The following is a 15111-nucleotide window of genomic DNA, read 5'->3' as shown; positions in this document are numbered from 1 at the left end:
GAAATTATCAGAGTGGTACTGGGAGCAGAACCTACTTGGAAATCACTTCCTGCCCTATCTGCCAACAACGTCCTTTGGTCCGCAACTCCATTTCTTCCATTATCACAATGCTGTCATAGCATTCATGACACGCTCCCAATTCCCTCAATTGGCAAGCAGTTCCAAAGGAAGCTAAACATGAACTGCCCTGGATGAAGAAGCATGAAGACTTTGGGCCAAACTACAGGTGACATTTATTACATATCTGAAGAAGTGTGCATGCACACACGAAAGCTCATACCAAGAACAAACTTAGTTGGTCTCTAAGGCGCTACTGGAAGGAATTTTTTTATTTTATTTATTACATAGTTTGCCTCCGAGTGCAAGCTTTTTCTTTTATCAATTGTCAGTGCGGGGGGCTAAATCCAAATTAGATCCCTGGTGTGAGTCAAGGGGGACAATAACCTTCTGCCTCCTGTTATGATCCCAATCCGGATTGGGTCCCCCACACAATCACCATTGGAGGGAAAAGCTTGTATTCGCTCAACGGGAACTCCCCCTCCACAAAGTAATTTGCAGTCATGGTGGCACTGATCTAGATTGGAACCACAGTGCAGGGAGTGGGGTGCAAAAGATTCAAATCAGCCTCAAAAAAATGAGAGCAATTGGGTTTTGGACCTCGTTTACTCGTGGTAGAATTCAACATCTGGATGCAGAGTTCTTTCACTTGTCCTACCTGACATTTCCTAAGATTACAAGGTCAAAGTCTTACCAAGACAATCATATCCCAGAGCTCCTTGAGCAAGCGCACTTCCTTATGGCAGGCCTTCAGCTGTTTGTAATCTGGGACAGATACCTCAAACAAGCCTGCAGATTTGGATAGGGCTTCCATTTCTTTCTCCATATTGGTGATCATTTTTTGTTGCTGGAAGCATTAAATGGAAAGGGGGTTAGTCAATGTTGCAGGCAGATGAACGCAAAGAGCAAACAACTAGGGTACAGCACTGGAAAGCGTAATGTTGCAATGTGCTTCTGGGATATACCCTCTAGGATGCCTGGAAAGCTATATTAACCTTTTGCTCCACTGAAGTCTCCTTCACGCATGGTTGGTGGCATATGCCCTACCCGTCATTGGCAACCACATGCATATGCAGCCCCCAAGAAACTTCTCAGCTGGTTTTTGAAAACGCTATTTTGCTACATCCCTTGAGGAAGGCATGGATATTGCCCATTCTGACTTTCCCGACTTTCAAAAAATTACCTTATTGAGGGATTTATATGGATCTGGATCAACATGGGTGAAAGGTGCTTCTTCTCGGAATTTCTCCCTGAACTCATGCTGCTTAAGCTGGAGGGGATGGGGGTTTGGAGGAGAAGAGAGAGCAGAATATCCTAGTTAAAGCAGGATCTCGTAGCATCACATCTGGAAGGCAGGAGTTTGTTGGCTGTGGCTCAAGATTAGAATTATGATCCATCTGGATGATGCCATCTACAGAAATAGCAGCAGAGGGTTCTGCCTAAAACATTCACAATGGGACACAGGCTGTGGGGCAAGACAAGACGCTAGCAAATCATGAGCTACAACCTCATCTCTTTTTAAAAAGTTCTTACTGCCCACTACATGCTGTGACATCACAGCATCTTACAACAAAGTAGATTCAGAATTGGATGGTATCTTGTACGCCTCCTTCCAGCAACTCCTGCAGCCAAGCTGGTGCCAAACATACGGCTTAATTTTCCTTTGGAACACATCAGAGAGGCCGAGAGGGGGGGGGTCTTGTTGTCTGGGCAGCCCAGGACCTCCATACATACTACCTAAGCTTCTGCCCTGGAGAGAATTAGAAATGGAGGTGGCAGCCACTGCTGCTGGTAGGGATGGGGTAGATATTTAGCCTGGTTTGCATTTTCATGTGATACACTCCTCTATATCAATGGGAAGAAACACATAATGAATTTGAATGCTATGAATATCTAATATTAAAAATTTCTAAGGGACGGTTTCTTAAATTTTCTGAAATATCCTGAGGACATTCCTTCTGCCCCTCCTTCATGGATCTTATTATTACAGTGACCCATGGGGGGAGAAATTATGAAAAATGAAGTATCACTTTATTGAAGTGTTAATAGATTCTGGAAGAGGCAGTCTGTTAAATGAAAAGTCTGTTAAACTGCTTCCCACTTCCCAAAACAATGCACAAACTGAAACACAGCTACCATTCAAAATTCACACTTCTCAAAATTCAACCAAAGAATGCATACAAAATGTATTCAACAGGGATAAAAATGCATGTATTAGGAAATAAAAAAGAGGCATTGTATTGAGGAAAACTGCTTGCAAAAATGTGTATGTTAGACACATTTTCATATGCAGTTTTGTCTATCAGGAGAAATGTGCACTGAAAACAGTGATGAATTTTCTCGGAAAGTTGCAAAAACGTGACAAACTGAACATTGGAATACTGAGAGAATGGATTTGTCCATTCTGGACAGCTGCCAAATTGAGACTATAGTTGGTAGGTAGCCCATCTGTCAGTGCCTTCGACCTACAGGTCTCCCTGAATGTTTGGTCTGTAGGGAGCTCAGCATGCCAGCTAAGCAGAGAACACCTTGCACTGCAAGAAAAAGGTACCTCAAACTGTTGGCATTTCCTTCGGAGAATGGTAACTTCATTTGCCTGCAGAGGAGCCACATTCTGCTTGACTTGGAATGATAACTTTTTGGTGTTATTCCATTGTTCTGGCAATTCCTAAAAGCAAACAAAGAAGAACCCTCAAACCTCTCAGACCACTGCGAGGTGGGGGGGGGGCCTGCTTGGTAAAACCAATGCAGGAAGGGTAAGAAGGGGAGAAATCTAAAAAATCTCAATATGAGGAGAAAACACACTTTGGTTTGGTAAGGGTCTGTGGAAATGTGCAGATTACTGAATTTAATCTGCCCCAACCCTGTTAATAATAATGGATAAATGCTATGATGCTGCTGCACGTCCAAAGTGAAATTAATAATATTAAATAGATTGTAATGCCCAATGGCTTCAATCGTGGGCAACATTGTGATCACTTTCGGATTGTGTTTATCAGATACATTCCCATGAACTTTCCTGATGTATTATTTCTGGCCTGGTTTCCCACTCCTCCCACACCAATATGAATGTTTTCTTTAAAAAAAAAATCCCTGGGATATATTTCTTTATTTAGTCTTCTACAAAGCAGCGAGGTCATTGGATTACACTATAAAATGGCAACATGAAAGATGACCAAATATGTATTGAGCGAAAAGCATTTGTAATAACTCACGTGCAACTGCATATGGATTTCTTCGGGCATTTCTTCTCCATATAGTTTGAGCAACTCAATGGTTTGCTTTAGAGGCTCAAACATATTGTCAGTAGCTGCATGTCTTTCTTTGACCCTCATCAGGTGTCCCATCACTTCCACAAGCCCATCGTAGTCACCTTCCTTCACAGGTTTGGTTAAGCCTGCATTGACTTCTTTCATGAAAGTGGAAAGATCCCGAAGACTGCAATGGAAAAGTTATCAGTTCCAGTTGGGGTAACAGTACATGTAACAAAACATTGGATTTATTTCTGATAGTGCTTTCTCATTATGGAAAGAAGATGGCATCCTGGCCGGGGGGGGGGGGGAATAACACCCTCTAACTACTTTGAGAAGGCACCAAATTAAATAAACTTAGGGCTGCCATATGTTCTATTTTTCCCAGACACAAACCTTTTTTTCAGCCTTAAAACTTTTTTTCTGGGTGGATTTTTAAAATATAGCAAAATGCCTGGGTTTATGCATATACAGTGGTACCTCGGGTTACAAACGTAATTTGTTCTGGAGGTCTGTTCTTAACCCGAAACTGTTCTTAACCTGAGGCATGTTTTCACTAATGGGGCCTCCCACTGCCGCCGCGCCACCAGCGCGTGATTTCCGTTCTCATCCTGGGGCAAAGTTCTCAACCCGAGGTACTACTTCCGGGTTAGCAGAGTTTGTAACCCGAAGTGTTTGTAACCCGAGGTACCACTGTACACATATACATACACCTTTCCTGTCCAAACAAAATAAAAAATAAAATCCTTCCAGTGGTGTCAGGGCTGAGTCAGATGAGGAGGAGTGGTGGCAAGCCCCCCCTGACAAGGCAGCACCCACAGAGGAATCTGAGGAATTCGTACCTGGGGAAGACTGGTGGCGGCATTCCTCAGAAGAGGAGGAAGCTGACAGGGAGGAGGAGGGAAGACCAGAGCTAGAGGAAGAAGTGGGGCCAGAAGCAGGTCCCAGTCAGGAGGGGAATCAGCCGATCCCCTCTCTTCCTCCCTTCTCAGCTGTAGAACGCCGAGCTGAGAAGCGAAGGCGGCAATTAGAGACAGCTGTAGCTCATAAGAAGTGTGGGAGTGAACCGGCTTCTTAGGGAAGCCGGCTGCCCTATTCTACAGCGTCTGCAACTATTGTGCTGGGCGCATGGTTGCTTTTGCTCGTCTTGTTCCTGTGTTCCTGGTTTGTTCCTGACTTGGCTTGTTCCTGACTGACTTGGCTTGTTCCTGACTGACTTGGCTTGTTCCTGACTTGGACTGTCTCTGACTTCGGCTTCTCCTGACCCCAGTACTGATACCTGACTTCGGCTGGCTTCTGACCTGGACTGTTTGACCTTGGCTTATCTCACACACGAAAGCTCATACCAATAACAAACTTAGTTGGTCTCTAAGGTGCTACTGGTAGGATTTTTTTATTTTGTTTTGACTATGGCAGGCCAACACGGCTGCCAACCTGTAACCTTCCCTGTCTTTAGGGTTGAAGAAGAAATGGCTGCCTAGCCCCTTTCACATGACTAGAGCTGGCCAATAGCTGGTTGTCACATGATTCGGTCCCTGCGCTGTTCTTCTCCCCTGTTGCGTGATCCACAGAGCTTGAGGCTGGAAACCATGGAGGGATATGCCCAGGAGCCCTGGTAACTGGGAGTGGAGGCTGCCTGGGGCTTTGCCACCTGTGCCCTGTATCTAACCAGCTCAGTGGGTGGAGGGAAGTGAGGTTGATCCGAGCCCCCTTTTTGGGGGCTCAAGAGTGGCGTTGGCAAGTGGGGAAGCTGTTCTGCTCATTCACCGGCTATGCCAGCCCAATCAGAGTGACTCACTCTGCACTTTATGTGGCTTTCGTAACAGTAGCAAATACATGAACCATTATATCAGGTCTCCATAAATGCATGTAACACCAATGCACTCATAGTGAATGCAATTACTATTACAAGTGTGGAGCTGCTTTCAGTATCTGGTACAAATTAAAAACAAACAAACACTAAACACTGAGTTGGCTGAATATTTAAACTATTTTCCTGTTCTGATCCTCATTGCTTTTTGGAGTATATGTGTGACTTTATAATAACAATTTAAAATAATAATAATAAACTGCAAATGTGTCCTCTTTTTTGCTCTTCAAAATATGGCAGCCCTAGTTTTAAGCAACACTTTCTAACCATTTCCATCTTGCCCTCTTGCCATTTTTCTGGACCTCTAGAGTTTAACCTGAGATCCTATGGGTATAGAGAGTAAGATATTATTGATCCCACAACTGTGAGTCAAATGCAGTGTTTTATGCTGCAAACCACCCTGTGATCCTTGGATGAAGGGCAGTATGGAAGCAACAGCAGCAGCAGCTGAAATGTTACCCATGTCTAGAAAGCTAATTCCAATATGATAATTGCCCAAGCTGGGATTCCTCCGACACCAGATTCTTCAGCTCTGGGATCTGACCTTTTCTTTCATGTTGCAAAGCAGAGCGTTTGTAATTGGGGGACCTGATAGAGGTTTATAAAAGTAGTTCTCAAGTCACTTTTCTCCCTCTCTCATAACATATCCACTAAAACTGGGTGTAAAGACGGTTGATACAAGACAGACAAAAGGTAGTGCTTCTTCACACAAAACATAACAGGTGCTGATTCAAGGAATGGATTCGTAGGTTTGTATACCAAGCACTGGCTGATTGTGGCCGATTACCGTACATGCAGGGAGGAGCTGTAGGAATGGAAAGTTTGGAAATTGACAAAATTATTCCCCACCCTACCTGGTGGTCACGTGGTTGATGAGGTGCTGTTTGAACATCAGGCTCCAGCGTTTGATGGTATTCAGGAGCGCTTGCTTGAAGGGACGACAGTCACTTTGCAACCAACCGTTGAACACTCTGGTATTCTCAAACTTGGACACTTCTTCATAGAGCTTCTCGTAAGTGTCAATCTAGAAACACCAGGGGGCGATGAGATGCAATAGCTTGTGATGCAAAATTTATACCTGCACATCAGTAACGGGAACAGCTGGAAATCATGATGGGACCACTATGGGTTATGGCTTTTGAGTGTGTGGGTTCCCTCTGTAGCCATCTGGTTGTGAGCTAGAGTCCCTAAAGAGGAAAACCTACTTTATTCAAATTATTGAGTTCAGAGTTTGTGTCCCTCCCTGACAGGTAGATTCTAATCTGCTTTGCTCTGTGGGTGAGGACTTACAATCCCCTAGTGAAGATACGCATACTTGAAGGAAGGGGTGGGATACAGGGCTATGAAGGGGATAAAACCACTTACACACAGGGCACATAGGAACTCCTTTAAGCTTCTCCCAAGTTATTTGTGCTGGGTGTGGGTTGATTGTTAAAATGTGTAATAAGAACATTGAAATTTTATTTGCATTCCTGCCAATGCCAGTTTTGCAGAAACAGCAATTTTACTCATCTTTAGTGTGAAAATGCCCAAAGAATTGTGCATTGCTGAGGAAAGATGGGGACTAGGAGGCGAGAAGAGGAAACAGAAGAGGTGTGAAAGCAACAGGGATATTGCAATGTTACCCACTTGCATGAGGGATGATGTAGGGTTATAAAGGCAGAGTTGGTGCCACAGAGAACACAACACACACATCAATTTGGATGAAACGTATAGACATACTCCAACCCTCACCTGGAGCTGAAACTGGTCTAGGGTGGGCGCGACATGAGGCAAGTACTCCTCTGCGTGAGACTCCAGCTCTTCAGGTGTTAGAGCATGGCCAAAAGTGAGGAAGCGCTGCATGAACTCGTGGGGATCATCCATCCAAAGGTACGAATATCTCTCAAATGAATCTTCGTATTCTTCACCTTGTTTCATGGCATTGACCACAATGTTCCCAATCTCCTCTCGTATCTCCATCAACTCTCCCATGTCTTCTAGGTCAACCTGAAAGCACCAGGGAATAATTAATGGAGGCACGAAAACAAAAGAACAAGCTGAGTATGTGGGCCACCCACTGGCATCTTGGCTGGAACATAGGATGCTGGACTAGGTAGATCTTTAGATCTTACGTTCAATCAGATTCCAAATGAACAAAGTATTCATGCCAAGAGATAACTTAACAGCACTCGCATATTCACACAAACATTGACTGACCAATGTTCCCTGTAGCATTTACAGGTGACCTGGAACTCTGAATAGTCAAAATCACACTCTGCAACCCAGCTGTACTTTCTAGGACTAAATTTGCTGGCTTGCCTAGAATCCTGGGATTCTGAAGTTTTCTTTTAATTTTTTTTAAAGAAGTTATTGTGCCTACAACCTAAATGGAAATATGTGGATGACAACTGCAACCCTCCTGCCCTAAGGGTATGCAATCAGATTGCTTTGTTGTTTTCCTTAGCAAGCATATGGAGAAAATATTTAACTATAGTCAAATGTGGAAACCGAAGCATGCCTACCAAAATGGCCATTGCTTGCTTTCTGTCCACTGAGAATTGATAATTATTTCACAGTAATTATGTTTCTTCTGGAACAAAATGCATTTATTTACTTGCTCTTTTCTCTATATATCTCTTATATGCCAAAATGGCTTCTACAGAATGGAAAGAACATTAAAACATAGCTGCTTGGAAGTCAGATGCAAGCATGGCAAGAGTTTGGGGGCAGCTAAGAATTCTGGGCATGTAGACAGACACATATGTTCCTGTGTTTTATTTTCATTATAAGACACATTTGCAGGAATTCTCTTGTGAACAAAAATGATTAAACTGAGCATTACAAGGGACCCGAAAGCAATGCTTACGAGTTCCTTATGAAGTATATGCTAGCCAATCAATCCTACGTACCATTACAAACCTTGGCCTGGTTTGAATGTCACTTGAAACTGGGTGTTGTCAACCTAGCACCCACAGAAGCCTTCACTAACACCCCTGTGCGGAGGCCCCAAACCAACCTTATAGCTGGACTTCCCTTTTGCCAGTCGCGGTATCAGCTTAGCTGTATCGTAGATATCGTTCATCAGGTTTTCCACCAGTTCGAAAAATCCTTCCTCTGCTCCCACTTCCAGCGATGGACGATACCTCAATTCATCTTTATACAGCTCCATGCGCACTTCAAACAAAGGGGCTACAGCAGCCTGAAATGCACCGGTGCATTCTTTATTAGTCAGTCTTCACTCTTGCGTTCAAAGTACTGTTTACTACTGCTCTGTCAGTTCCCTGCCTTTATGGCCACAACCACTAGCCCTTTTTGTATACAATTACCATTCCCCACGGGTTTCCGGCTGACGGGGTTTCTGGCTGACGTCGCAATTTATGATGCTAGCTCTCCACTGCCCTCCAAGGTTCAGGCAGGGGAACAGGGCCGTCTTAAGCATATCCGGCGCCGTGGTGCAAAGCTCCCTCCGGTGGTGCCCCCCGCCCGTTTCCCAGAGGTTTTTTTTTAAGGGATGATGGCACTGCCAGCAGAGCTGGAGGAGGCAGGCAGTGGCTGGAGGGCGGCTCCTCCGGCAGGGAAGAGGTAGAGGCTGGAAGCGGCGCCTCCCAGCTCAGCTAGCCGCTTCGTGCCACGGTGGCCACGGTAGATGGAGGCTCCGGGTGCGGCGCTGCTTTGGCACGGCATGGCAGAGGGGGGCGAGAGCGGTGAGCTGATGCTGGGAGGCACCGCGTACAGCCTCCACCTGTTCCCTGGCGCCCTCCAGAACGTGGCGCCCTGGCGCCACTAGCCTCTATGGATGAGACGCCCCTGCAAGGGAAAGCCAGGATTTATGAGGTGAAATTCCTGGCAATGCTCCCCAGTTGCAGTGTACTTTCCTGGCTTCAGTGTTGTTCTTTCTCATCTCCTGCACTGAGCCGGGGGCCTTCCAAGACTTCAGAAGCCAATCATGAGCAACCCAAGGGGTATGGCTTTGGAGCAGACTCAGTTCCTTTAGGGCTACGTAAGCTAGCCATGTGGTGCAGAGGGTACTGCAGCCTTCTTTGGATTCCCCTCCCTGTCCCTTTGTTCTAACAGTTAAATTAAGCCACCTGGTTGGTGATAAACAGGCATAGCCATGCAGGACCTTGCTATGGGTTTACTTGGCGGCTGCATTCAGGGCCAGGGAGGAATTTGCCCTGCAGACTAATTGGACCTGTCTGCAGTTCTGCCCACCTCAGAGCAATCACCACAACATTTGGGTAGATGAGGCATTGGGTTGGATATGTAAGTCAAGGAGAGCAGGGTGTGGGGGCCCCTGCATCCAGTGGCAATGGGTATCCCCTTAAGGGAGTCTGGAACGGGTGTTTCCTGTCTAGATTAAGGTTACCAGGTGTCCCTGTTTTCCGGGGACAGTCCCCAGATTTACAGCTTTCTCCATATTCACATGTACATAGCAAACAACAAGTGTCCCCAGATTCAATCTGGTAACCTTCGTCTAGATGCCCAACTTGGGGGCTGAAGGGCTTTACAGCAGGTGATCAGATGGGGCCCTAGGGTGCTCAACCCTACGGGTTGATAGTGGTCAACCCCTAATATCCATCAACAAGCAGGCAGGCTGGTTGATCTCAGAATACACACCCAATGCCTACACCAAGACTTGCTTACAACTGTAATCAGTAACAGTTGTGGACTTATTTGACACCAGCATTCACGTACTAGCAAGTAATATACAGGCATGCTCAGAAACCATGATGTCTCTGGATGGGAGTGGAGTTTGTCTAAAATTTATACAAACTTCCCTTCCAACACCTTTTGCGAATTTCCTACCTTCCACCACCAAATCCTCAGTTAAAAATAAGAAATATACATATACAGTGGTACCTCGACTTACGAATTACTCGACATATGAATTTTTCGACTTACGAATGAAAAAAGTGCTCGCACGCCTACGAATTTTTCGACATCCAAAGGACATCCGTTGGCGGTTTTAGATGGGGTTTACTCGACTTACGAATTTTAGATGCGGTTTACTCGACTTACAAATTTTTCCGAATTTTTCGTTTCCAATGCATTCCTATGGGAAAAATCGCTTTTTTCGACATGAATTTTTCGACCTACGAATGTGCATTCGGAACGGATTAAATTCGTAAGTCGAGGTACCACTGTACCAGAATAAGCGGGTCTTAGTAAGAAAAAATGCTTGCATGCACACACCCTGCTTAATTGATTCCTATTGCAAAACCTTAGTTCTTTTGCTCACAAAGCTTGAATTTATTTAGTTTTAAAATTAAGCAACCAGAAGGTGGTGGCAGAGCTCTGGCATGTGGTAATGATATCCACTGATAAATTGGTGCTTCAGCAAATACCCTCGCACCCTGCAGAAAGCTCACCAACGTACATCAGCAGACATGTTGCTGAGCAGAAATTGCAGCGATTTGCGGATAAACTTAAAGTAGCCATCTAAAATCATGTCATCTATGAATTCCACATAATTAGACCACATTCTTGTTGTCTTGTCTGCCTTGAACAATTCTGCATTTTCCTGCAAACAGAAAAATCATTACCTATGATACGCATTGTAACAGATAGGTGAGATTTCTTCTCCCGATGATGTATGATTTAATGGTGATAAAAGCCTAATGTTGTCTCATAAAACATTTGGGTAACTCCCAGAATTACACCAGTAATGTCAGAACTACCACCAGATGGAACGTTGAACTGGCATTCACTTGAGAGAAGCTATCCTTAGGGTAGTCAAGATGTCAAATACATGATCAGATATTATTATTCACTGTTTCCTGTCACCATGCGTATGGACTTGCTTATACAGAACAGTATACTTAAAGACGTTTTGGGTGCACCCGGGTGCAAGTCTGTTCTTGAATTGGGGCTGTTTGTTTTGCAGCATCGAAATTAAGTTGTCTTTATCAAAAGACCAGTGTCCTTTTTTATATATTCTGTTGGAAGCCACCCAGAGTGGCTGGGTCAGCCAAGTCAGATGAACAAGTAATAAATTATTATCGTATTACTATTATTTCCCCATTTAATCTGGATTTTCGCTTACCGCAGGAAATCTGATAAGGAAAAACAACCTGCTATACATCCAGTGTCACCAATGTTGGCACATTTCTTTGGCCGAGTGGTTTGCTCTGTGGACGTGCTGCTGTTTTGGTGGGTGGGCGGTCTCTTATTACTTTACCCCTACACGTTTTCTCCTCACCTGAGCTTCACCTAACCATTTTGATTCTGGCAGCAGAGGGTGAGGGAGGAGTGATTGAGTGTTGGAGGGACCAGAAACAGTAACAAAACCCACCCCCAATGCGTTATTCCACCAACATCAGTTCACCAGTGTGGACAGCAAATGGCAGAATAGCAACAAATGCCCATGGCTGAAAAGTGAAAATGTGAGACAATTAACATGCCAATCAAACACACACACACACACACGGGAACTGAATGACCATTTGGGAACAGTATCTGTAAAAAAAATTTTTTACCAGTTATAAGCCCTACAAAGAACTGTCTGCTGTTCTAACTCCTATGAAAACTCACTCTTTCTCACCTCAACCATAGCCTGGATCTTCTGCCCGGCATCTCTGATTGCGCCATAGCGTTTGTGGATGTTTGTTTGTTTCCCATCCAGATCAAGGAGTGCTGTCTCCTTATTGTCTTTCCTTTCAAACAAAGGACTAGCTGACCATTCCTGTAAGAAGAACCAGATATATGGAACACGCCCTTTGACTGCAGCTTGAAAATAAAGGAGAATCTTTTTCTGTTTTTTAAGCGCCTAGTAGAATTCAGCAGTTGTCACATGCTACACACCTGCATAAGCTGCCCAATGTTCTCCACGTTTAATTTCGTTTTCTGAATTCTTGTCTCTAAATCATATAAGATATTTCGCATCTCCTGAATATAGTCCATAACATCTGGTCAGGTTATTATGGTGGGGGAAAAGACATAGTAATTAGCAGCTGACTCCCAAGGCTTCCCTTTGCCTTTAGCATCCAACCTCCATAATAATAATAATATTAGTAATAATTAATAATAATAATAATAATTTTATTTTTTTATACACCACCCATCTGGCTGGCTTACAGCATATATGACGCATAGAAAAACATCAAACATTGAAAACTTCCTGATACAGGGATGCCTTCAGGTGTCTTCTAAAAGTTGTGTATTTCTTTATCTCCTTGACATCTGAAGGGAGGGCATTCCACAGGGAGGATGCCACTACCGAGAAGGCCCTCTGCCTGATTCCCTGTAACTTCTTGCAGTGAGGGAACCAGCGGAAGCCCCTCGAAGGAGGACCTCCGTGAACAATGGGGGTGGAGACGCTCCTTCCGGTATACTGGGCCGAGGTCTTTTAGGGCTTCAACAGTTAGCACCAAAACTTTGAACTGTGCTCGGAAACATACTGGGAGCCTATTAATATCCTTTAGGACCGGTGTTATACGGTCCCAGAGGCCACTCCCAGTCACTAGTCTTGCTGCCGCATTCTGGATTAGTTGTAATTTCTGAGTCACCTTCAAAGGTATCCCTGCATAGAGCACATTGCAGTAGTCTAAGTTGGCAATAACCAGAGCATGCACCTCTCTGGCGAGACTGTGCGCAGGCAGGTAGGGTCTCAGTCAGCATACCAGATGGAGTTGGTAAACAGATGCCCTGGACACATCTTTACCATCTCCAAAAATGTTGGTTGACACCAACATCCTCCCATCCTTACACTGACTGTAATCAAACAGGGCAAAAGATGAAGGCAGTAAAATTCCGAATGGGAACTCTTTGGATTACTGGTCCAAAGAACACAGTATGGGGAGAGGTGGGGTGCTGTTTGATCACATCTATGCACTGTTTCTCCACAGTAATATATAGCTGAAGTGGAAATGTGTGTCTGCCCCCTGCAAGTAGCAGCTATTGAAGAAGTGGAGCAAGAGGTGGCAATAAGTGAACCCAATGGCACATCTTTTTCTTGAACTGTGCATTTGCGGGGAGACATTTATTTATTCACTTCTAAAGTTTGTGGGCTGCCCTTCATCCCATCAAAGCAATCCCAGGGTTGTTTTCAACCTTATATAAAATACAACAAATACAGTGGTGCCCCGCTAGACGAAAATAATTCGTCCTGCGAAAATTTTCGTCTAGCGGGTTTTTTGCCTTGCGGGGCTGCCTTCCGCTAGACGAATGCCTTCGTCTAGCGAATTTTTCGTCTAGCGAGGCATTCGTCTAGCGGGGCACCACTGTACATCAAAATCACATCAGCGATTACAATGATAAATTAATTAAACTAATTATTAACAACAGCATGAGAATACTAGAAGCATTGGGCGATCTTACTAATGTGCACTAAAGGTCTGTGGTTAATAAGATTTTTTTATTGTTGGCAGAATTCCAGCAACAGCCTCTGCCATCTGTACTTCCAAGAAAAAGGGTATTCCACTGTATTTTGGGGGGGGGGGTTCTTCTCTCGCGTTACCATACAACAAGTCTGCAGAGCTCCCTGCCGCCTCAAATCACAAGGCCAAGGATGGATGGTATGGCAAAAGCTGCTTCAACTAACAGCTGTGTGACAGGCCAGGAAAGACTTTAAATACTAATACCAAAACCTTAAATTGGGCCCTGTAGCTTAGAGGCAAATCCTGAAAGCATTCTGCACTAGCTGCAACCTCTGGACCATCTTCGAGGACAGCCCAGTGTAGAGCACATTACACTAGTCTAGCTGAGAGACTACAAGAATGTCAAGGCTGCCCTGATCCAGGAATGGCACACTAGTCAAGAGCTGTTAACAGGCAGGCGTTCCTCCCCCCTGAGGCAACTTGTACCTGATGTGACACAACGCTAGATCCAGCAGTGCCCCCAGACTACAAACCACTTCCTTCAAGGCGAGTAGGTAGAACAAGCCTACATCCAATTCCCAGATGCAGGATTTGCCATCCAACAATATCTGGAGGCTCAGAGGTTCTCCAGTCCTCCTTTAAGAGGTACTAGTTGGTTCCCATTTTGTGTGAAGGCAGATGGGCTTCAACTTGCAAACTCTGGTGCTGAGCACTTCAATCGTTTGATCAATGCACTAAAAAAGGAAGGGTGTTGGGCTACAGTTCGTAACGAATAAATGACAAAGAGTTTTGTACCTTCATTGCTCCAGTACAGGTTGGTCTCGGCTTTTCTCAGGCCAACATCAATTTCTTGCAGCTCCCCCTTGATCAGCGGAAGTTCTACTGTCAAAATTGTCTTTTTGATCTAAAAGCAAGCAGCTTATGGTAGTGTGCAGAGCTCATCTCGCTGAAGCTCAAGATAGATAGTGCTGTCTTAGGTAACACACTTCTCATCTTAACCCCTTCCAGGGCCAGTACCAAGCATGGTCAGGCATCTGCCAAGAGTCTGCACCTCAGCAAAGGGCCCTAGATCTCCTCTTCACCATTGCAAGTTGCTTGCTCACCAGCTTCTCCCTCTGGCCCAGACTGTGGTGACGAGAGGGAAAGGCAGTAAGCAGGTGGTAGCAATGATGAGGAAGAGCAGCAGCAGCTGTCAGTGATAAGGAAGGCAAGGAAGTGGACTCACTGAGGGAGTAGAACCCAAGGAGGGTAACTAAGCACAGGCCCTCCAAAACCTGGTATTGGCACTGACTCCATCCTAGACACTTAAGAGAGGTCTGGACCCCTGACGAGGAGTTTCTACTGAGATCAATGGTGGGGCATTAGGATTAGACTGAGCAGGAGATTTAGCAGCTGCAGGGCTGAATTGCTGAGCCTCAAACTACATTAGTGGGTGATTTAGGTAAAGCAATAAACTAGCATAGCAAAAGAGAGAAAGTGACTTGTCTGTACTGTTTCGTTTGCCTTATTCCTTTAAGTTTTGTAGAATGTTAACTGTACAGTGGTTTCACATTGTGCTCAGACACCATTACTTGGCACAGTGGTTAAGAGTGATGGATTAGAACAGGGACCATGAAGAATGCAGACTATAAACCAA

At 44.8% G+C, this 15111-nt stretch overlaps 1 protein-coding gene across 1 annotated transcript in view; it reads right to left on the bottom strand.

Annotated features, from left to right (window-relative positions):
- Window positions 1-15111, bottom strand: part of LOC117040927 (dynein heavy chain 17, axonemal-like) — a 91000-nt gene that overhangs the window by 68096 nt on the left and 7793 nt on the right. The window contains 11 exon segments of the mRNA XM_033139056.1: window positions 752-904; window positions 1241-1327; window positions 2609-2725; window positions 3273-3495; window positions 6033-6202; window positions 6913-7167; window positions 8177-8359; window positions 10538-10681; window positions 11702-11842; window positions 11962-12065; window positions 14271-14379. Of these exon segments, the coding sequence (XP_032994947.1) occupies window positions 752-904; window positions 1241-1327; window positions 2609-2725; window positions 3273-3495; window positions 6033-6202; window positions 6913-7167; window positions 8177-8359; window positions 10538-10681; window positions 11702-11842; window positions 11962-12065; window positions 14271-14379 (1686 nt within the window).

The sequence above is a fragment of the Lacerta agilis genome, chromosome 2 (assembly GCF_009819535.1).
Source record: "Lacerta agilis isolate rLacAgi1 chromosome 2, rLacAgi1.pri, whole genome shotgun sequence".
In the NCBI taxonomy this organism is placed as follows: domain Eukaryota; kingdom Metazoa; phylum Chordata; class Lepidosauria; order Squamata; family Lacertidae; genus Lacerta; species Lacerta agilis.
The sequence above is the reverse complement of the archived record's forward strand: the minus strand, read 5'-3'. Positions and strand labels throughout refer to the sequence as shown.